Raw genomic sequence first — 23,616 nt, forward strand, 5'->3', positions numbered from 1 at the left:
ACTAACTCATGCATTGTAATAAAAAATACGATATTCCAGTGATCAATTTTGTATTTTTGCCCTCTTTCTAATATGGTGTCGTTCGCCATTGATCTTGGGGCTTTATGTTTGGCTTCCGTTGCTTGAGCAATTCTTGATGGATTTCACCACAAGTTCTAAATCGTTTACCCACAAGAAGGTAAATGTTGACCTTGACGAAATGAATTTTCTTCCTTAGAAGCAGCAAATTATACTCACCATAAGAAGTCATCGGTCAGAACGGTTGCTTACAGGAGCTGCAGTGACTCCGTCGGAGGCAGTGGTTAATGATGATGGCACTGTTCGTGTCAATGATGAAGAAGGTTTTGTGGCTCAAGATAGTGCTCTTGCCTCCTGGTTGTTGTCTACGATCAGTCAACATCTCATTCCTCAATTTGTTGGGGCTAAAACGGCAGCAGCTGTCTGGAATACAGTTCTTCATTTCTTTGCCAACAGTTCAACGATAGCTATTATGAGTCTTCACTACAAGCTTCAGTCCTTAAAAAAAGGAGGTGATAGTATGCGAGCTTACCTTACTCGTGTGAAGGAAGTTTGTGATGCTTTAGCCTCCTGTGGCAGTACTGTTCCTCAAGTTGAGCAAATTGCGAGCATTCTGAAAGGGCTTACACGAGAATATCAACTCTTCATGGCGATCATCACATCTATGAAGGAAACTATGTTTATCCTTAGATAGCATCTCTACTATGTTAATTGATGTTGAAACTCAACTTTCTAGTTTTGATGATCAACTCGAAACTTTGCCTATGAGTGCAAATGTTGCATAGGGTGAGGTAAGAAACACTTCAATGGTGAATAAAAGTTCTTATCAGAGATCTGGTTACTCTTACAATTCTCGAGCTGGTGGTAGAGGACGTGGCAGATTTAGGGTTCAGTGCCAACTTTGTGGAAAGATTGGATACCTCGTTGATCGATGTTGGCATAGATATGATCAAGACTTCTCGTGTGTTACTTCTGCTAATCGAGGGCAATATCAGTCCAAATACAAGACTACCTCTTCTCCTGGTAATTTTACAGTCTCATCCACTAATGATGGTTGTGAGTGTTGTGTTAAGTGAAGAACCAGGTCAGCTGTGGGTGATCAACCACAAGCCCCTGCAACTATTATGCAATCTGAGCGTTGGGTGGTTAATACAGGAGCTACACACCATGTTACAGCAGTTGCTAATAAGGTGTTGAATTCTTCTGAGTATCGTGGTCCATTTAAGCCTCTTGATGTTGCTTTGGTTGGAAATGCTCATATGAATGCTTCTTCACGTGTGCTTTTACTGAATGATTTGTTGCATGTGCCACAAATAACCAAGAGTTTGCTTTCGGTTTCTAAGCTTGCTAGGGATAATGATGTTTTCATTGAGTTTCATGCCAATCGATGTTGTGTTCGGGATAAGGCTACTGGAAGGTTGCTGCTTCAAGGTGAAGAAAGTGATGGTTTATATTCCTTTGCTATGAATAGAAACTCTTTAGAAGTTCATGTTGCACAAGCCAATGCAAGCTTAGTATCAACTTCATTAGATGAACTATGGCACTGGCGTCTTGGTTACCCAGCTGCTGAGACTCTAACAAAATTAGCTAGTGAACTAGGAATTAAAGGTCATTCCAATGTAAATAAAGAGTGTATTGCATGTCATTTGGGCAAAAGCCATAAATTGCCCTTTAATGAATCAAATACAATGGTAGCTTCTTCATTTGAACTTGTATACTCAGATTTATGGGAACACCACATGTATCTTCAAATGGATTTCATTTTTACATTTCTTTTGTGGATTCATTTACTCGTCATACTTGGATCTATCTTTTGAAACACGAGGATGAGGCGTTCTTAGCGTTTCAACTATTTCAGAAACTTGTAGCTAATCAATTTGGGAGTACTATCAAAGTATTACAAAAGAATGAGGTGGTGAATTTCACAGCATTTCACCATTGTTGGCTCGAGATGGGATTGTGCACAAACTAACATGTCCTCATACCTCTGAAAAGAATGGTGTGGTAGAGAGAAAGCACTGTCATATTGTTGAACTTGCACTAGTTCTGTTAGCTCAGGTATCTTTACCAATCAAGTATTGGTCATATGTAGTTATCTCTGCAGTGTATATAATCAACCGTCTGCCTACTAAAGTTCTACAAGAAATGTCACCATTTGGAAAACTATTTGGAAAAAAACATGAATATTCTACGATGAAGGATTTTGGTTGCCAATGATTTCCTCACTTAAGAGTGTTCCAAAAGCATAAGTTGTCTTTTAGATCTCAAGTTTGTACTTATCTTGGAGTTAGTCCTCAGCACAAAGGGTTTCAATGTTTGACACCTGATGGATGAGTATATGTTTCTCGACATGTTGTGTTTAATGAATCTGTTTTTTTCCATTTGCAGGGAAAGAAACCTATAACTCGTTGAGTTCTACAGCCAACACCAGTTCGAATTCTGAGTCACTTCGAGTTGTTACAGATGTCAGACTCTTGTTTTTAGTCTCCACATAACTTACCTAATACAACTACTGTGTATGAGGTGGTTGATGACGTCGTAATTCCTAATGTCGTTGAGGTGGTCAATGATGGTTCTCAACATATTTCTGATGTTATTATACATCACACCTCTAATGCTACTATTTCAGAAGAGGTTGTACCTAGTGAAACTGTTGATACAGGTGCAGAAACTAGTAGTGTGCCTGATGATGTTGATAGTATACGAATAATATTCCTGCTACTTCTAAGCCTGATGTTAGTATTCCTCAAACTCGTGTTCATCATATGATGACACACAGTCGATGTGAGATTTTCAAGCCTAAGGTGTTTTCAAGTGTTTTGGATGATGATGTTACTACTACAATAGATGTTGCTCTTCAGTCCTCTCACTGGTCTGCAGCAGTTCATGATGAGTATAATGCCTTAATAAATAATGGAACATAGACACTGGTTATAATCCTTGAAGATAGAATGGTTGTTGGTTGTAAATGGATCTTTCGGGTTAAGCATAACCCTGATGGATCAGTAAGTAGGTATAAAGCCCGCTTGGTTGCCAAGGCTTTTCTCAAATTCCAGGCTATGATTTCAAGGATACTTTCAATCCCGTGGTACTATTTTCAACATTTAATACAATGCTAGCTATAGCAGTTTCTAATGGATGGGAGATTCGACATGTTGATATCAATAATGCTTTCCTCAATGGAGATTTAAGTGAGGATGTATACATGCAACAACCTCCTGGGTTTGAGCAAACTGATGAACTTGGCCAACCTCTTGTGTGTAAGCTTCAAAAAGCTCTTTATGGTCTTCGACATACACCTCGCAATTGGCATGTTAAACTTAAGGATAATCTGTTGCAAATGGGATTTGTAGTGTCTCGAGCAGATTATTCTTTATTTATTAAGCGTGTTGATGATGGCTATATCTATGTCCTTGTGTATGTAGATGATATTCATTACATGATAATCTTCTACCGCTATATAGGAGATTGTTTCAATGTTACATGATCGTTTTACACTAAAGGATCTCGGGGAGTTAAGCTTCTTCTTAGGGATTGAGGTCAAACATGTTAATAAATCGATTGTGTTGAGTCAAAGACAATATATCCTGAAAATCTTAGAGAAGATTGGAATGTCAAATGTAGCAAGTTGTGCCACGCCAATGGTAGTATCTCCAAAACTCTCACATGAAGAAGTTGAACTCGTTCTGAATGCCAGTGAATACAGAAGTATCGTTGGTTCTCTTTTGTATGTTTTCCATACACGACCTGGCATTTCATTTAGTGTGGGATAAATTGCTCAACACATGCATGTACCACGAGAAGCTCATTTTGTTGCAGTAAAAAGAATAATGCGTTACCTATCATCCACTTTTAACTTTGGACTTCTGTTTTCACTTGCTGCAAGTGGATTGAACATTGTTACCTTTGGTAATACAGATTGGGATGCTAGCATTGATGACAGACGTTCTATCACTGGATACGAGGTATTCCTTGGAAAATGTATTGTTACTTGGTGATAAAAAAACAACGAACAGTCTCTCGATCCACAATGGAGGTCGAATACAAGAGTGTAGCATATACATCTGCTGATATTACATGGGTTCAAGCACTTTTTTCTGACCTTGGCATTCAGCAGGTTCGTGAGCCAGTTGTTTGGTGTGACAACACTAGTGTTGTGGCCATGAGCGCGAATCCAATCTACCATCCTCATTCTAAGCATGTTGACCTCGATGTCCATTTTGTGCGTTAGAAAGTTGCAACTGGTCAACTATGCGTCAGTTACGTTCCATCTATGCATCAAATAGCTGATGGATTCACTAAGCCATTGGCCAGAACTGCATTTGAGGAGTTTTAATCTAAAATATGTGTTCATCAAGTCTAATTCAGAAGACGAGAAGAAGTAGGGAGAATATTAGCAGTATGAGCAATGCAAGTCATGCTACGCTGGATGTGCCATGCTGGCAATAACTGTTAAGAGATAGTTAGAAGTTTGTTAAACTGTTAGGGTTGGTTACTTTGTTAGAGTTGTTGAGAAGCTGCTTGTATTGTGTATAAAACTAACTCATGCATTGTAATCAAAAACACGATATTCCAGTGATCATTTCTGCATTCTTGCCCTCTTTTTAATACAGGTTTGGTTAATTTTAATGTAGATGGGGCTCCAGGCTTCGGTTCGGCGGGGTGCTCAGAATTGATTCGGGTGAAATCAGGATGTTGTTTTCAGGTCCAGTTGAGAGTCTTGGTTCAGAGTGGGCCGAATTAATAGCCATCAAAACTGTGTTGTTAGTTTTCGTAGAAGCGGGTTGGATCGATAAGTCATTTATAGTGGTGGAATCGAATTGTCAAGTTGTGTTGAATTGGATTGCCTGTCCACTTATGCAGTCGTGGAAATGGTGGAATATTTTCGATGAGGTGGATAGTTTGTCTAGAACGATTTTTCATATCCAATTTTCTTATATTCCGAGAGCTCAAAATGGCATGGCGGATTTCTTGGCGAAAGAAGGTATGTCGAGGGTTGAATTATTCAAAGCATGGCGGTGAGGGGTTTCTTTTCGAGTTTGTTTTGTTATAATTCTGATTTTGGGTAGCTGTTGGTTGTATTTGTTTCGGGATGGTTGAGTTTTTCTGCATTGTAATTAGTCGTTGTATTCGGTTTGGTTCTGTTTTGTTTCGTTCTTTTGTCTCTTCCGAGTTGTTGAGTACTTTTTTCTTCCAATTAGTTATAGGGAGGTTTTTAACAAGACACAACTTCGATTTTTTTAATAAGAATGAATTGCTGTGCGTGCAAAAATTTTTTTTAAAACCAGTTAGATACTTATTTGCATGATTAAATCAGTAGACACGGGTGAGAAATTAAATTAGACGGCCATCCAAAGCATCAAAGTGTGATGCAACTTTCTCATCATTATATTGATAATTTATTTAGGATGCCTGAATTGACTGATTCTCATTAATTTATAAATTTTCGAACTTTTTGACGCACATGCTAGAAGAAAACTGTGTCTTCAAGATTAATAATAATAATAACACATTTGAAAAAGTATGTTTAACGATAACTAGATTCGGGGAGATCGCTGCCATGATTCTTGGTCAAAAACATCAAGCATAAAATTTTACCAGAAAAATCCAATCATCATTAAGCTGATAAAATCTTTTTTTCCAAATTATATTGAAAATGAAATCTAAAACATAAAATTAATGATTTTTTTCGTGTACCAAATATAATCATATTTAATATTAAATTCATATTTGAAAACATATACTAATAAACTTTAGTGGGTTGGGTTTGGGGCATAGTACGAAAGCGCAAGGTCCGGCAGCCCAAATTTAAGTTTTTATTTTTTAATTTCAAACGTAGTAGTCATCCAGTATTTTCCCGCCGAAACCAACCAGAAAACGGTGGCAAAAGAGGCAAAGCAGAAACGCTTGAAACCGCCGCTACAAGCGCCACTCAAGCGGCAGTCACCATACCTAAATACCAAAGCAACATTTTTCATTCTTTCTTCTTCTCAGAGAACAGAAGCCGATGGTAATTTCATTTTCTGTCAGCGCTTTCCCATCTCCACTTTTGTCGCTCGGTCTTCACACTGTCTGACCAATTGTTTGTGAAAATGTCTGAAAGAATTTAGGGTCTTAGGGTTTGTGGTATTTATATTTTATTATTTAATTGTTACAATATAGAAATAAAATAACCTAAACCTATTGGTTAGCTTGAAATAACATTTCTTTTAAAAAAATGCTATGAACCCTTTTTTTCTTACAGGAAGTTAATCAACAGGCCAGATGTAGAGAGTTGGCTATGTCGTCCTCATTTTACAGCGCAGTTTACTCTGAGGTTATTTAAACATTTTTTTAATTTATTCTTATGTCAAAAGCATTTTATGGTTTTGGTTTGATTTGTCGTGTTATTTTATTTTTACAGATAGAAGAGGTTGGATGGGAGCATTTGGTGAGGGTGGGAGGAGATCTAAATTTCCTTATTTTTCGTGTTTTGTAAGTTCCCTTTTGGTTGCATTGGCAATTCATCTAATATCAGTTTCCTAAAGGAACGGAACACCTTTTGGCATTTCTGAACATAGTTACCAGAAATCATATCTCCCTAGCGTTTTTCAATTTGGTACAAGTCCCAAATTCAGGAAGACTAGCGATTCAATTCAGTAGAACTAGCAATCTTATTAATATATTTTATTATAATATTATTGAGTAAAACAAACCATTACTAAACATTAGAATTTATTTATTTAGAATTATATGTATATGTAAGAATATATATAGGGATAAGTTCCAAAACATGTTTTATACTCTTGTATTTCACTCATCCTATATTAACTGGACAACCCTACTATCAAATTATGTTCCATAGAAGTAGCAAATTGCATTCCGATTTTCGTTCCCCGAACTAGACAATTTGCAATTCTAGCTTAACATAGTTTCTGGATATGATCTGTGTCATCATATCTGGAACAAATCTTGTCAAACACGAGATGGATTAATTACTAGCATTGACGTTAAAGTGGTTTTATAAGGTTTAAGTGGGTAGTTTAACAAAAAAGTGGTCCGTTCATTTCACTTTTGCTGAATCTGAAATCAGATGATTACTGAGTGATTAAGCATAGATTTTTTTAGGCAAGTCCTACTGCAACTACCAGGGTCAGTCTTATAAATAATGTTATCCTTTGGTTTTTCCAAAGAATCAGTGAAATATATATATTTTCTTTGGATGGAAATGATGATCCAGTATTATGTAGCATACCTGCGATGTCCAGTTCTTTCTTAAAAATTGATAAAAAAAATTCATATTGGTGTTAGAAAATCCTCATTGCACATTTCTGTTTATATCAATTATTTATTCCTTGTTGCTTATCAAAATATCCTTCTTGTGCATTTCGGTGCTAGAGATACAAAGGGAAGAGTGCATGTTCTGGAAATTGAATTGGATAAAGCTTATCCTAAAGTTCCTCCAATGGTTTCAGCGGTTTGTCTCTTGTCCTTTTGGTCTAATTCTTCCAATGGAAGCTTAGATGTCTTTTAAACTTCTTTTCTGTACTCAGGATGTTCCCTATATCTTCAATTTAGAATGGACAATGAACTCAAGACTGAAAAACTTGGTACAACAGTTTGAGGAGGTATAATGTTCAACATTTTTTAACCTAATATAGTTCTTTTTTCCTTCAAATTATGTTTTGGTGTCATGGCATTTTACTATTGTTAGAACTTAGGAGTTCTCCTTCCTATCCAGCATCTGGAGAAGCTTCAAGGATTTTGGTATACTTTGGACGAGATTGACAGATCTCTTCAGATTGTTGATTCAAAGCAGGCATCTCGTGCGATTGTGAGTCGCCAAATTCAATTAGGTGAGTAATTAATTCATTCCATCTTATGCATGTTTGTTCTTGCCCCCCTCTGTTGTACTGAACACAGGGTTCAACTATTTGCTACTCAGGAAACGATTGCTTCATGATATTGTCTATCAGTATCAATGATCCTAGATCATTACCAGAGTAAGAATTCATATAAAATTTTATTGAAAGCTTCTATCATTCTTTTAGAATGAATAATGAATATTTAGGTCTTTGTAGGTGTCGTTTTATGGGTTCAGGTATTGTTGTGAACTCCTTGAGAAAGACATGGAAAAGAAATGTTGATAAATGGTATGCCCTTGAGTCTCGGATTTTAAATTTTGCACTAGTGAAGTGAGTGTGTGGGTGGAGAAAAATAAATTAAAGAGTTGTGTTAATTCCTTCTCTAGAGACAGAGTATGGCTCGATTAGAATCTTGAAGTCTTCTATCTACTTTAATAGTAATGAAGCTTACAACATCATGTTGTGTAAGGGATAGGTTTCATTCGAATGTGGGGACTTTTATTATTGTGTTTCATTTATATATTTATTATATTTATATAGTCTGATTAATTGTGTAGGGTGAGGGACAATGCCTTCTTAGAAAATCTTGAGTGTCTTCTGAACACCCAATTGCCAAGGCTCGCTGATGAAGAGAAGAATAATCATCTAGATGAATGTGGAATCTGTTATGCTCAGTATCTCCCCATAGGTAATGCTTTGCATGCTTTAGATGTCTTTTAACAATTGTTTGCAGACTTAACTCTCAAATGTCATGAAGGTGATGAGCATACATCCAATAGTGGCATTGCAACTGATTACATTTGTGAGAATAACAGTTGCAGTAAGGCTTTCCACAGCATGTGCCTAGTGGACTGGATGCGTTCAATCACAACTACAAGGCAGTATGTGGAACTCTAGCACTTGTATATCTTAATCTAGTTCATGTAGGAACATAATTTTATTTCCCATTAACCATGTGTTATCAGTTGAAATGTAATTACTGCTGTAGTTTCTGGTTCTGCCATTGGGCTACCTGTCTGCCCAAATGATTCAAACCTGCAAACAAGTAGGGTAACTTGATTCGCGTTTATGTCCTTATTAGTCTAGTACACCTAGTGCAGTTGCATAGAGGTAGGATCAACCATTAATGGCCTCACATTCTTCAGTTTCAACTAGGTACGGGAACACAACTTCTGAAGTCTGATCAAAAGGGACCTATCAAAGGGGCAATCTAGATTGCATGTAATTTGAATGTCTTCTAAGATTTAGATGCAGCATTTACCAAGCTAAAGGAATAAATACATTATCCAAAACGTTGTCCAATAATTGTCAGAGCTGTTTTCATCCATGGTTTGCTAAGTTGATGATTCAGGATACCAGTCTTTCCATGCATGGTAAACCGATTTGGCTTTGATTGTGCATACTCCCGTTCTAATTAACTGATTATCTATTAAGCCGAGCATATATGCTATTATATGTTTTCCCCCTTCCTAACACTCCAATGAGTTTCCCAAGAAACAGTCCAAATCTATCTTCACATTTTGATGTGTAGATTATTTGCAAACAGTATGAAAAAGATATTTGCATGAACCAATCTTCAATGTCCTTGAAGGGCTAAACTAGCACTAGGGATCCTTTTCATCTTATATCATACAATGCTTACCATGTGCTTCTCTTTCTTTTTTTCCTTTGGCAACTTGGTTTATGGTTGTGAGTGCTCGTGTTGCAGGTCATTCAATGTTTTGTTCGGAAATTGTCCTTACTGCTCAGAGCCAAATGCAGTGAAAATCAACTCTACAAAGAATTAGAGATCTTACAAGTCTTAATCTATTATCCCGAGCTGATTCATCCTGTCCCAGAGAAACTTTCATGAGTAAAAGAGGCGGGCCTATTTCCTAGAGGCCAAAGCAGCAAAACATCTGAGGTCTCAGTATAAATTCCGAACATTGAAGCTTCTCTTGTCAATTCAGCTATTGAAAATCAATTCCATTTTGCAGAAATAAGACGAATTAAAAATGAGAGTAACTCATTATATAATGTAGGTTTGTGCCCACTTGTAGTCTGCTATTACTTGTGACCAACAACAATGATATGTGGCTTTCCCTTCATTTATGTTGTCTTGATTTATCTCAGGCTCCTATTTACTTGTACCAACAACAATGACGGGTTTTAACCTAAAATGTTATATTGTCCAACCTAAAAGGTTATATAATTTGTAATAATTTCAATTACAATCGAAAATGTTATATTGTGGTAGATTTTAACCTAAAATGTTACTTGTTTATTCTAAAAAGTTACATATATAATAATAATCTCAGTTACAACCGAAAATGTTTTGACGGTAACTTGTTAGGTTGTAATTGGAATAATTATGTAATTTACATGATTTGATATGAAGAATGTAATATTTTCGGTTTTAATCTAAAATATTACTTAACCTAAAATGTTACCTAGTCCAATCTAAAAGCTTATGCTCTTGATAAGTTTTCCGGTTACAACCAATTTATGTCATTTCTTAGCCTTTTATTAACAGGTTGTATTTTAGACTCATGCATATTTCCTATAATGTAGATTCTTTGTTCCTGTACATTTCATTATTGCTATTACATGGGTGTTTTAGCTGGAACTCAAACGTTTCACACATTTTTCCAGGCATATAGATTGCATGGTCGAGCACTCGGTTCAAACTTGGATACCCACAGCCAAATGTGCAAATTACTAAGTAATACACTTGAAATTCTTTAATGGGAATCTATTTTCCATCTCTGGACTTGTTTTTTCGATTTTTTAAGGCATTCTAAATGTGAATGGAGTTATAGAAGATACTGCTGCGTCAGAGGATGGCCCCTTGTCTCTCTAGCTTTAATGGTTTGTTCGTTAGAGGATTTATGTCTGTTGGGGCCATAGTAAATACACCTCACGTACCAAACATGGTCGGCTCCGGTAAGCTGGTCACTTCCTTGCTGTGTTCAATGGCCAAAAGGGAGGGTATCTAAATTTTATTTTCCCCTCTTCTTTACCAGCTATAAAGCATTAAATTAACTAATCAAAAGATTATGCCAATAACACTAGAATTCCCCCCCACTCCCCTTCTTGACCCTGAGTCATTAATGCAAAACTTTATTCTTGTCAGCATCATCATCTTTTTCCCCTATGATATAATAGAATCCATAATCTCCATTATAAAATAAATGATCGTTAATCTGAAATTTTACCTTTCGAAATGATTTTATTGACTAAATCGAAATTAAAATAATTGTTACTGAAAAATTAAATTTTGATAATTTTTATCGTTCACTTATGGTTCAGCTCAAGAATAGCTAATGATGGTTGGTGAATTGAAGAAGATGATGGAGAGAGTATGAGACAGTATTAAAGTGTATTAGAGAGTTTCTTTCTCCAACCTTGCATAGTGATTTACATACAAATTTTCATTGCTAGTCAAACCTAAGATGATGATGACTAATTTATATGTTGGCAAGATTAATAGATCTGATTATCATATAATATGTTCTGTTAATATATTACATAAGTCTACTAATGATCACATCAAGAAATTATAAATTGATGTAGGATATGAAATTCCGAAAACTTCTAATAACTTTGAAAACTTAAAAGATTCTATAGACTAAGAAATAAAAAAGGAAGTGTAACTTACAAAAATATAAAGGTAAATAAAATTATATTTTGTTGACATCATAACTTATATAGTTCAGGTCTTATATCCCATTCATTCTCTTTTTTTTTTTTTTAAAAAAAGTAATAATACAAAACTGTGTTGTATTTGGCCAGCTATTTCGAAGTACGAAATCTCCCTCTTTGAAGGGAATAAAAGGCCAAAACCTGGACCTCACAAAGAAACGAAGTTCCTTCCAAAGGACAAATATGGATGAGAAATGGAGGGACCATCGTCCTGATTTGATTCATGCGTGGGACGACCAATGTGAATCAAATTCTGGCCAACATTCAATTTCAAAACAATAATACCAAAGATGGGACCATTCATAGATCGATCAATCGGAACCAAATATTTCGAACACTCCCACTGAATTTCTGGCAATAGTTTTGTCTTTGGGGCTGAAAACTGAGATTTGGATGCTATAATAATGAAAAAAAAAGTATTGTAAATAATTATACATTTGACTAGTGCTTTTTATTGGGAACAAAATAGTATGCACCAAATACAGACAGGTACAAAATAGGAACTGACTGACACAAATGATATGCATGCTCCTCTTATGGCACTATTACGGTACAAAGGGAGGGGCATATACGTCAAGTAGGGTAAAAACAAATATTGTGGAGTGTTGAGTTGGATACTAGTATTTCATATGCCGGCCATGCACTCTGGTGGGGTAACCGGGTAGCGGGACTTGTCGGTGCAGTAATCGTAGATGACATGGTTCATACGGACCCACCTGTATCTCCTAGCCTCCATGGCATTGAGAGCTTGATAAGCAGTGCCCTCCCACCAGTTCCCAGCGTTGGCGGCACAGTTTGCTGGCCCTGGAATCGGACATCCTTCAATGTCAAAGTCCTTGTAGTAAGCCAAGAATGGAGCTTTGCTCCAATCTATTTTCTCTAGGCCTCCCCTTGTCGCCCAATCATCGGCTTCCCACAGCGTTGAATACACCCCCATTGCCTGCATTTTTGGGTACGGGATATTCCTTGCTTCATTGTTCTTGTAAACTCTGATCGGCACTTCATCTACATAAAACCTGTAAAACCACAAACCCGAATTTCGATTTAACACCGTTAATGCTTACAATTCTACAGTGTCTTGTTAAAACTTACACAATATGATGATGGTTCCACATGATTGTGTAAGTATGGAAATCTGCAGACGGATCGAACCAAAGGTTAACCCTTTGTTCCCTGTCACCTTTTCCATGAGCATAGATGTTGGTTTGGACAGTATAAGGCTGCCCGGTTCGGTTTCCTAAGAACTCAAAATCTAACTCATCTCTTACGGTGTCTGTATCAGAATTCATCTGCAATCCAGATTATAATGAAAACCAATCCTTTTTCAGTGTTTCAAAATGTAATCAAAGATCATATCGATAGCTTTACATACATAAAAGGCGGTGACCGTGCCGGCAGAGTCGCCGGGGATGAGCTTGATCTTCATACTGACACGTCCAAATAGATACTTGTTTTTGGAAGCAAATCCACAGCCTAAAAGAAGAACGAATAACAACAGACGATTAAGAGTAACATAACATATGGTTTAAATTTATAGCAAATTTGTACTTAATAGTAGTTTAACCTGAATTTTGGTCTAGAACAAGTTGGATGGCCCTGCCCCCATCGAGTTGCCTGATGTGATTCGGACCAAGTGACTTTAAAATCTTGAAGGAAAGTCGCTGGTCGCCCCGAGACGGAGATCGAAATGGAAAGAAAACAAGAGAGAATTAGAACAAAAGTATTGCTTAAAGACACGATTGACACCATGTTTAAGGGCAGATAAAATAGAAATTTATGGAGTTTGATATGGAGATGAAATTGAAGTGTACGTATATAAATAGGCGGGAGAGATTAGAGAGGTTGATGTAGACGGCTGCATTGAAATGAAAAGAGGCGTCATCAGCTTAGCTTTCGATCCAGCTAATGGCAAGCCGTCTTTAGGGCCTACACCTTGTTCTTATCTCTGCCTTTTGGAACCTAATCTTTTTCATCATCTTCTAACCTAATGCTTCCACTCCTTTTCATCTTTCTCTTCCTTTTTTTGTTTTTTTATTCCCAAACCCCAAATTAACATTTCTTTCTTTTGGAAACTGCAACAGAAGTGATTGATCAGATTAATGGTTGGACATTTCAATATGGAAATTGATTTGGTGTGTGTATATCAAATGTAGAAAAGGACGGGAAGCCATATATCAATGAGGAGTGCCTAAAAATATTGGTCAACTGGGGTTTGGACTTAAATTCCAATGCCAATCACCCTTCTCTTCTCTGTGGACAGCTTTGAGATTGCGATTGATATTGAACGGCCAGTTTGGCCGGTTCCGCCGAGTCCATGCCCCCACCGCCAAGTTTTTCGCCTCTCATCTTACCGTCCAGGTACGGGCTGCACTTATTTTCCTGTTAAAGGCTACCTCTTTACAAAATATATATATATATATATATATATATATATATTATACTATAGGACTATTATAAAATAATAAATATTTTTATTAATTGTTGACAATGCACACATACTACACCAACTCATATTCTTTAGAAAAATATAAACTTACTTTTATCACTAAAATCATTTAATGGATTAAAAAAATCTAAATCATAAAAGGAAACTTGTTTATATAATAAAATCTTGACCTAGATGCCATGAATTAATCGAACTTAATTTAATTCATGAAATTATAAAAAAAATTAAAATTTAAATAAAATCATATTTATATTGATTTAGTCGTCAACTAAATTAGAAGCTATAGGTATGTTATATTGTATTTTCAATAAAAAAAATTATTTAAGTTTTAAAGACTATATTATTAAAATAGATAACCATAGATCATTAGACATAAACATTACAAAAGATATGAAAAAAAATAATCATCAATTGAATTTTGTGTTACGAATTTTTCTTGGGGTTGTGAAAAGAAGCTAACAACTAGGTAGTACTTAAACTACTCTTGGCCTGCCATTTCCTTATTCACTCTATCGAGAGCTACTCCTGGAGGTTCGATGAAGTGTAGATAACCAGAATGGACTACCCATGCATATTTGGCCATAATATCAGCTACCTGATTTACTTCTCTTGGAATGTAGTTCAATGATACGTCCCACTCTTTGGCCAAGAATGAGTCTCTGTGTTGCAGTATGGTGAAGCATCGTTCTTCATTTGGGCTTTCTCTTAGCAACTCCACTGCCTTGGAGTTGTCTGCTTCCAGTATCACCTTCTCGTAACCTTCATTCCAGGCTGAACGAAGTCCTTCGAGTATGCCCCATAGTTCGGCTTCCAACGTAGAACATAGTCCAATTCTCTTAGTGTAACCCCGTAGTTCGGCTTCGAGTATGGTTGTGTTACGATTTAATGAAGCAATAATTCATGAAATTGTCAAAAATCCAAACCTTAAAATAAAAATATATGATTATGATGATTAAAACAAAAGACAGCTGTGTTCTTTCATAACCACACTCGTATGATTAAACCAATGGCAACAGATTTTTTCTTTCCCATATAAAATCATTTGTATTGAATTTAAATCGCTATGACATCGAATCACCAACTTGGATTTATCACAGTTTCTAGAGAAGAAAAGAAAAGAAAAGAAAGATTCCACGTAGGAAAAAGGCACTGTCATCGTTTAAAATCTCTAACATTCGACACGTGGCGAATTAAATACCAATTAATTACAGCCAGAATATTTTGTAGTTCGAAGACAAAACTATATAGTAAGCATCACATAGGAGGGATACACCTCAGAAAGTGAAAGACTGAGAAAACTAAAACATCATTCTCACTATTTGCATAATTGAGAGTGGAAGATTCTTGGGATTCACCAAGCAATAGCTGCCACGTGGTGATGACTTCAATTATTTTACAACTTTTTCCTCACACCAATAAAATGGCTAGTACCCCTAGATATTAATTATATGAATAGACATACTCCTTAATTCACATTGGTTTAAAAATGTGATAAGGAAGTAATTTGAAGTTTTTTTTAATTATTTAATTTAAAATTTAAGTGTACGAGATTATTGTTAAAATTATTTTTAAATAATTAAAATATTTGTTCCAGAAATTTAAAAAAACTATGATATACATGCATGGGCGAAGCTCCCTTAGGACCCAAGGGAGCCCTGGTCCCTATTAAAATTTATATATTCTATATAATTTTGATTTAATAGTATTTTGGTTTATGTAAAAATAAATATTTAAATTTAAAAAATATAAAAAATTATTAAATATTTAATCAAGTAGGGTTGAACTAAAGAATGATAAGTTTGTGTTATCAAATTTTTGGTCTAATTACAATTTAAGTCATTGTAAGTTTAAATATTCGACAAATTAGAAGTTGGCTTTTGAGTTTTGAGGATTTTTTTTTAATTTAGGGTGAATATAAGGTAATATTTGTACAAAGATTTTCAACTATTTGACAATGAACGCTTATAACCCTACATATATGCTTGAACGCGGGACCTCAAGGATAACAACAATCCTTTAATCACTAAGGTCGCTTGGTTCATGTTGAATTTCGAGTTTAAATACCTAATAAGTCTTTAGATTTTTCTTAAATAATTTAATATTTCGGCTCTTGCCAATATTTAATTCTGGCTCCATCCCTATATACATGAGAATAAATGAATAATTTATTCAAAAATACTTTGAAAAAACTACGAGCTAAAATTGTCATTTTTGAAAATCAATTTTCAACTTAAAATTCACTTTTAACCCGACAAGTTATATGTTTTTCATTGTTTTTGGTGAGCTAAAAATATTTTTGAAAAGCATTACAATACATGATCTAGATATAAAATAATATACAAAGCAAATAAAATAAAATACCATAAATTTATTTTTAAAAGTGTAGAACGTTATTCATAATAAAAAATATAGTACAACAATCAAAATTTCAAAGATTATTACTCCCAAGTCAATAGGTTTCTCCAATACACTAAACCTAAGTCATTGTAAAAAATCGATATTCTCTAATCCATTATCATTATTAATAACAGCAAAAAATTGATAAATAATAATTTTTCAGTTAAAATATTTTGCTTAAGATATGACTGCTCTATCAAGGAAGTGAGCCACCTTATTATTATTATTATTATTATTATTATTATTAATTTTTTAAGGAAAAAAGGAAATACTTATTAATTAAAATAAAATAAAATCTTAGATATATAAAATAAATACAAAAGAGAAGCTATGGGTGTTGATCATATGGGTATGGATACTGGATGAATGTGAGAAAAGAAATGTAATAATGGGCCAAACAAAGGGAAAATATGAGGGGTGGTGGAAGAAAGAAAATTATAGAAAACATAAGGGGTTAAAAATAAAGAGTTTATTGAAACTAGGGGGTTAACCTTATGACTGTTGGCTAAAGTAGTAAGAGAGAAAGAAAAATTATATTATATTATAATTTTAATCATTTTTGTTTTTACATATTTTTTCATTTCCTAGATATGTATCTTTTACTCCCACAAAAAAGTACACAACTAGTTATTTAAATGATATAAAAAATAAAATAAATGTGATCATTTCTATATATACCCTCACTTTGCTTTGAAATAATATATTAAAATTAAATTATTATCAGGTGTACTCAGAGAAATTAAAATGGTGACAAGTCTCTATTTTTTTTATTCTTGAATTTACTACAAATACCCTTATTATAATATTATTATTGTTTGTAGAAAACTTTTTTCCACCCATAGTGCATCAAATAATTAATTCATTAATTTTTTTAATATGATATTTGTAATAATAATATAAATATTTTAAGCGATTAAAATAAAATTAGAATACTATGAAAAAATATACATAGTATGTAAATAACTTAAGATATCATACAAAACATGTAAAATAATTAAAATATGTAGTGCCACGAAAACATATATGTACAGCATAAATATTTGACTGTTAAAATTTACATAAAACAAATCATTAACATATAAAAAAATATCACGACATTTACTTTTTTAATTGATTTGTCGGTGGTCACGAGGACTAAAAAAGTATACTTCTCCGGGAGATTGGAAAGGATATTTGCTAAACTCAACACTAACAAGTTGCCACCGCACTTCAATTCTCATGATAATGGATTACTAAACTTTTTTGTTTGTAATAGAGTTCAAAGATTTGAAAATAATAAAACCACGATACGATAGATTAGTGAAAATAAATTTTAGATATTTGGGATTTAACCAATATAAATGAATATTGATTTAAAGGATTGAAATCGCAGTATGACACCTTGATGAAAATAGTTTTCAATTTTTTAGAAATTTCGTGTGACAACTGTTATCCGAGACAAAATGAACTGAGAAAAAGTAAAAGAAAGAATCAAAATCTTTTAAAAACAAAAGAGAATTAAAGAAATAAAATACTTTGTATTTTGATCATGAGATCTGAATATTAAACAGATATACACTCTTTTTATTATTCAAATTAAACAAATATTATTTTAATTTAAAATAAACAAAAGTATATAATTATTTTTAATATTCAAAGTTAAAAAGGTAACACATACAATTTTAAATTGACTATTAAAAGAGTAATTATCTACTAATATTCAAATTAAATCATATCTTTTAATTTATAATTTCTAAAAGGACTCTGAATTTAATATAAATATTAAAGCTATCAATGTAATTCACAATTTTTTAACAATCCCCACATGAATGAAATTGATGATTTAATCAAAAACATTTTGACATGGTGTGGTGATAGCCTCTACGATCGATGTTGCATAAGATAGGTAGGTGTCATCCTTTGAACATTCCCTTGTGATAGTATATTTACTTTACTAGTTAAACAGTAAACACGATGTCCTTGAACTGTTCTGTCGTTTGTGTAAACGATGACATACTTCACCGACTACCCCTCTGACAAGAATTTAGTTCTCATGTGTATGTCCTTAGGGTATGTTTGGTTCACGGAATGTAAGATTACTAGGGAATAAGATTACTGAGAATGTTAAATTTTTTGTTTGGTTGGCTTAGCAGGAATGTAAGATTACCGTGTTTGGTTAAAGGAATAAAAGATTATTGGAATGTATATTTGACCAAATTGTCCTTATTATATATTTGTTTTTTTAACAAGTTGGAAAATATTTATATATTTTCTTTAAAAAAATTAAATTCATAAAATTTATATAATTTTTTTACAAAATTGAAAATATAAAAAGGTTTAATGAAAGGATAAAATTTTATTTTAACCCCTGAATTTCATATAAATTTTTAATTATAGACTTTTTTTGTAAATCTAAAATAGTTTAAGGATAAATTTATAATTTAACCTTCGTAGAATTTTTATTATTCAATGACAGAAGAATGATATTTTTGAAAAAAAATTAAGGGCATTTTAGTCCAAAACGTCGGTAATCCAACAATACCTAAGGAAAAAGAGGTAATGACATTCATGGTAATATACCCAAAAAAATCCACTATTGGTAATCTTACATTATCGGGAATAGGATTCCCGGGCTAACCAAACGGGGGAATGTGGATTCCATTCCCATGGGAATCCCACATTCCCCCATCCAAACGCCCCCTTAAAGCCATGGACATCGCCTGGTTCTATAAGGGTTTGATAGAACTATGCCCCAATAGTCTCCTTGAAACGGTCTCACTTCACTCTAACATAGGTGACTTATGTTGCTCGGCTTACCGCAGGACACAATGGTCATTAAAAGCCTAGCTTAACCTATACCACTTTGATCATTGTGTACATCATAGGAACAAACTTGGGATAAGAAACCCCCACAGTGACCGTACACAGGTTATGCAATTAGGTTGTCCTTTGAACCTAGATCTTGAGATCTTTAGTCAACAAGGTAGGGTTTCCCTTCATATAACGCCTTTAAATTTCATGGGCTTTAGTCTCATTCTTTTATATGTTTTCTCAACTTGATCTCGATTTAACCCTTTGGTTAGTGGATCCGCGATGTTATCTTTTGATTTTACAAAATCAATATAGATAAATCCATTTGAGACCAGTTGTCTAATGGTATTGTGTCGATGAAGTATATGTCTCGATTTACCATTATACAAGAAATTTTGTGCTCTAACAATTTTTGTTTGGTTGTCACAATATATACATACAATGGGCACAAGTTTCAGCCATTCTAGAATATCCTTAAGAAAGTTCCAAAGCCATTCTGCTTCTTCTCCAGATTTGTCTAGAGCTACAAACTCAGATTCCATTGTGGATCTAGTTATTATCATTTGTCTTAAGGATTTCGTAGCTCCTCCTCCTAAAGTGAATATGTATCCACTGTCAGATATCCAACTAGCATCTGAGTATCCTTCTAAGACAACATGATCTCTGGAATAATGCAAATCGTAATCACGAGTATATCTAAGGTATCTCAATATCCTTGTTATTTTTTTCCAGTGATTTTCACTTGGATTACTCGTGAATATGCTTAAATTGCTCACAATAAAAGTGATGTCTAGTCTCATACAGCTCATGAGATACATTAGCCTGCCTATGCCCCTTCATGTTCTACCTGGTGAACACTTTCGCCTGGATTTTTAGACAAATGTGAACAAAAGTCTAGTGGACTTATAGCTATACCATTATTACCCTTGTTAAAAAATTTCGAATCTTGTCACATAGTGTGACTGTGTTAATATAATGCCTTTAGATGACCTTTTAATTTGGATGCCAAGAATCGTATTGGCCAATCATGTATCTTTCATGTCAAATCTTGAATTTAACATATCTTTGGTACGTTTTGATTGTGTTACTTCCAACAACGAGTATGCCATCCATATATAAGCATAGAACATATCATATGCTTGTTTTTTTGCATACACACACTTGTCACACTCATTTATCTTGAAGTTGGTTGTCATCATGACACTATCAAACTTCTCATGTCATTATTTTGGTGCTTGTTTAAGTCCATACAAAGGCTTTACCAACCTACAGACTTTCCTTTCTTAACCTAGAACTACATGACCCTCAGGTTGTTCCATGTAAATTTCTTCGTCAAGATCTCCATTTAGGAAAGTTGTTTTAACATCCATTTGATGTACTTCTAGATTTCGCAAAGAGAAAATGCTAGTACCATTCTTATGGATGTTATTCTTGATACATGAGAGTATGTATCAAAATAGTCTAGGTCTTCCTTTTTCGGGTATTCTTTTATTATCAATCTGGTCTTATACTTATCAATTGTTCCATCTACTTTCATTTTTCATTTGAAAATCCATTCAGAACTTAATGGTTTAATCCCCGAAGGAAGATCCACTAATTTCCACGTATGGTTCTGCATGATATAATCTATGGCTTTCTTCCATAAGGTGTCTTCAGAGGATCATATTGCTTCAATATACTTTTAAGGTCCAGCCTCCAACATAAAGGTTAAGAAGTTTGGCCCAAATGATTTTCAACCCTTACCCATTTACTCCCTTTTGGCTCTATCTCAATTTCAGCCTCTTGTTGATTATCTGAACTATCCTCATTATTAGTCTTTAAGGTTCGTTTTATTAAAATCTGATCAACCTCCTTAGATTTATAAGGGAAAATATTTTCATAGAATGATGCATTATTTGATTTCATTATCGTATTCTTGTGAATCTCAAGGCTTTTAGATTCATACACAAGAAATAGATATGTATTGCTATGTTCTGTATAGCCAATGAAAATACAATCCACATTTTTAGGACCATTTTCATTTGCTTTGGTAATGTGGTCATTACCTTGGTAGGACAACCCCACATTTTCAAATGTTTGTAGGAAGATTTCTGACCTTTCCATAATTCGTATGGCGTCTTGTCTTTTTCCTTTTAGGATACCTTATTTAAAAGGTAATTAGCTTAAAGGACAACTTCTCCCCACATGTTATATGATAACCCAAAACTGCCTAACAAGGCATTCATCATTTCTTTTAGAGTCTGAGTTTTCCGCTCAACTACTCCATTTGGTTGAGGAGAATAAGGTGTGTTACTTCGTGAATAATATCATGTTGTGGGTTCAACATCTTCACACCACGCTTAAAGGACAACTTCTCCCCACATGTTATATGATAACCCAAAACTGCCTAACAAGGCATTCATCATTTCTTTTAGAGTCTGAGTTTTCCGCTCAACTACTCTATTTGGTTGAGGAGAATAAGGTGGTGTTACTTCGTGAATAATATCATGTTGTGGGTTCAACATCTTCACCACCATGATCACTTCTTACCATCTTAATATTTTTATTAAGTTGGTTTTGACTTCCTACTTCTAGAGTATAAATTTTTTTTAGCTCCATCTTTGCTCTTAAGCATATATACATAGCAATACTTTGTGCTATCGTCAATGAAGGTAATAAAATATTTATTCACTCATCTCGTTTGGATAATTTTCAAGTCACAAACGTCACTGTGAATTAAATCAAGTGGTCGGTATTTCTTTCAACAGTTTGAAAAGATGACCTTGTGAATTTTACCTCAACACATGTTTCACATTTATTATTATAATTTATATGAAATGAAGGAATGTGTTTCAAGTTAATTAATCTCCACAGAGCATCATAATTAACATGTCCAAGCCTACCATGCCATAAATTAAATAACTTAAGCATATAAACAGAGGAAGAAATTTTATTCTTATTCATGCTTTTAGCTTTTATATAGATAACATTGAGTCTCTACATGTCATCAATACATATCATCTACCCAAATTCTCCCTTTGGACAAAATCAACTTTTGGGATCAAACACTCGTGTAGAGCTTCTCCCCATTGTGTATGGTGTCAGTTCAGAGAAAAATTCCTTGTTGCAAAAAAATATGGTGTGTGGCTCCAGTATTGAGCCACCATTCTCTTGGATTAGAGTCAACCAGATTGACTTAAGAGATCACAACACACAAATCTATATCCTCCACATCCTTAGTCATTCATTCCACAGCATTAGCCTCACGAGCTTTGGCTTTCTTTGGATGTCTACACTCAGAGGATTTGTGCCCCATCTTTCCACATTTAAAGAACTTCCCTTGGTATTTTTCCTTCTTGGAAATTCCTCCTTTAGGTCCCAGTTTTAACCTATTCTTGGGTTGTTTTCCCTTCTTAGAGTCTTTGACTTCTATCACGTTTGCCTCAGCCTCTTCTTTGTTGAGCTTTTTGGCAGTAATTTTGTTGTCTTCTTCTGACAAACAGTTCTTCCATGGTCATTTATTTCCTCTTGTGCTTTAGATAATTCTTGAAGTCACTCCATCCATGAGGTAATTTCTTAATAGTGGCGGCTACCTGAAAGGATTCACCTATGACCATTCTCTCGGCAAGGATTCCATTTATCAATAGTTGGAATTCCTCCGCTTGTTTTACTACTGGTTTAGAGTCAACCATAGTAAAATTCAAGAACTTGGTAACTAAAAACTTTTTAGTTCCAGCATCTTCAGCTTTGTACTTGTGGTCCAATGTGTCCCTCAATTTCTTTGATGTTTCATAACCAACATATATCGGATATAATGAATCTTGAAGACAATTTAGTATTATATTCTGACATATATAATCTGAATTCTTCCAAGCTTCAACAATGTCTTCTCCATCTTCAAGAACATGAGGATCTTTCAAGAACCTTGAAAGGTTCCTTGTGGTCAAATAGAAAACTATCTTCTGTTGCCACATCTTGAAATTATTTCTGCATAATTTCACCAGCTTTTCGTTATGGTTAATTGCCACTGTTGATTGACTCACATTCAGATTTGGATTCTGAACCAGTACCACCATCTTAACAATCATGTCGGGTGAACTAGTAGAGTCTACTATCTCCTTTTTTTCTATAAAAGAAACGAAACCAAAATTAGAAATAATTCCAATAAATAGAATATTAATTCTCATTTATTTTTGATTTTTTTATCGGTCAGAATCAATATTCTAAAATAAAATCAATAACTTTAGTTACTTTCACGACAATTTCTGTTATACATATTTGTCCACTTTGAGATTCTAGTAAACCCACTAAGACGGTAGGATAAATCACGAAACAAATTGTTTACTATGTCATTTTCGTTTTCCCCACAATTCCGAATTATCTTGGATCAAGAAAGGTAGAAGAAGAGAATATGTCTTCATATTGTTACCCGAGAGTAGCAATCCGAGACCAAAGTGGAGT

The 23,616-nt window shown here is 34.3% G+C and overlaps 2 protein-coding genes and 1 pseudogene across 4 annotated transcripts; 1 reads left to right on the top strand and 2 right to left on the bottom strand.

Annotated features, from left to right (window-relative positions):
* The first annotated feature begins 5,863 nt into the window (after nucleotides 1–5,863).
* LOC120216326 (E3 ubiquitin-protein ligase FANCL-like) lies at nucleotides 5,864–9,855 on the top strand. Of its 3 annotated transcripts, none has more exons than XM_039213782.1 (11): nucleotides 5,864–6,028; nucleotides 6,263–6,334; nucleotides 6,422–6,492; nucleotides 7,396–7,465; nucleotides 7,551–7,625; nucleotides 7,739–7,853; nucleotides 7,943–8,000; nucleotides 8,079–8,150; nucleotides 8,420–8,550; nucleotides 8,620–8,743; nucleotides 9,571–9,855. In XM_039213782.1, exons 1-11 carry the CDS (start codon nucleotides 6,026–6,028, stop codon nucleotides 9,647–9,649), a joined length of 870 nt encoding a protein of 289 aa, XP_039069713.1. In that variant the 5' UTR covers nucleotides 5,864–6,025; the 3' UTR covers nucleotides 9,650–9,855. The 3 variants fall into 3 exon arrangements, with proteins under 3 accessions (XP_039069713.1, XP_039069712.1, XP_039069714.1); XM_039213781.1 differs by having other exon boundaries at nucleotides 7,396–7,474; nucleotides 9,571–9,853; XM_039213783.1 differs by lacking the exon at nucleotides 6,263–6,334 and having other exon boundaries at nucleotides 7,396–7,474.
* A 2,056-nt stretch (nucleotides 9,856–11,911) lies between these two features.
* Nucleotides 11,912–13,338, bottom strand: LOC120216400 (annotated as a pseudogene).
* Nucleotides 13,339–22,399: 9,061 nt separating this feature from the next.
* Nucleotides 22,400–23,243, bottom strand: LOC120216522. The gene is made up of 2 exons (XM_039213914.1): nucleotides 22,763–23,243; nucleotides 22,400–22,647 (listed from the first exon to the last, which is right to left on the bottom strand). Exons 1-2 carry the CDS (start codon nucleotides 23,241–23,243, stop codon nucleotides 22,400–22,402), a joined length of 729 nt encoding a protein of 242 aa, XP_039069845.1.
* Between the last annotated feature and the right edge of the window lie 373 nt (nucleotides 23,244–23,616).

The sequence above is a fragment of the Hibiscus syriacus genome, unplaced genomic scaffold (genome assembly GCF_006381635.1).
Source record: "Hibiscus syriacus cultivar Baekdansim isolate YM2019G1 unplaced genomic scaffold, ASM638163v2 tig00110160_pilon, whole genome shotgun sequence".
Classification (NCBI taxonomy): domain Eukaryota; kingdom Viridiplantae; phylum Streptophyta; class Magnoliopsida; order Malvales; family Malvaceae; genus Hibiscus; species Hibiscus syriacus.

Coding starts and splice junctions, on each gene's coding strand:
- LOC120216326 (XM_039213781.1), top strand. Junction 7,854..7,942: donor GAGTCGCCAAATTCAATTAG/GTGAGTAATTAA, acceptor TTTGCTACTCAG/GAAACGATTGCTTCATGATA. Junction 8,001..8,078: donor GATCCTAGATCATTACCAGA/GTAAGAATTCAT, acceptor AGGTCTTTGTAG/GTGTCGTTTTATGGGTTCAG.
- LOC120216522 (XM_039213914.1), bottom strand. CDS start 23,243: ATGATTGTTAAGATGGTGGTACTGGTTCAGAATCCAAATCTGAATGTG. Junction 22,648..22,762: donor TGCCGAGAGAATGGTCATAG/GTGAATCCTTTC, acceptor ACTGTTTGTCAG/AAGAAGACAACAAAATTACT.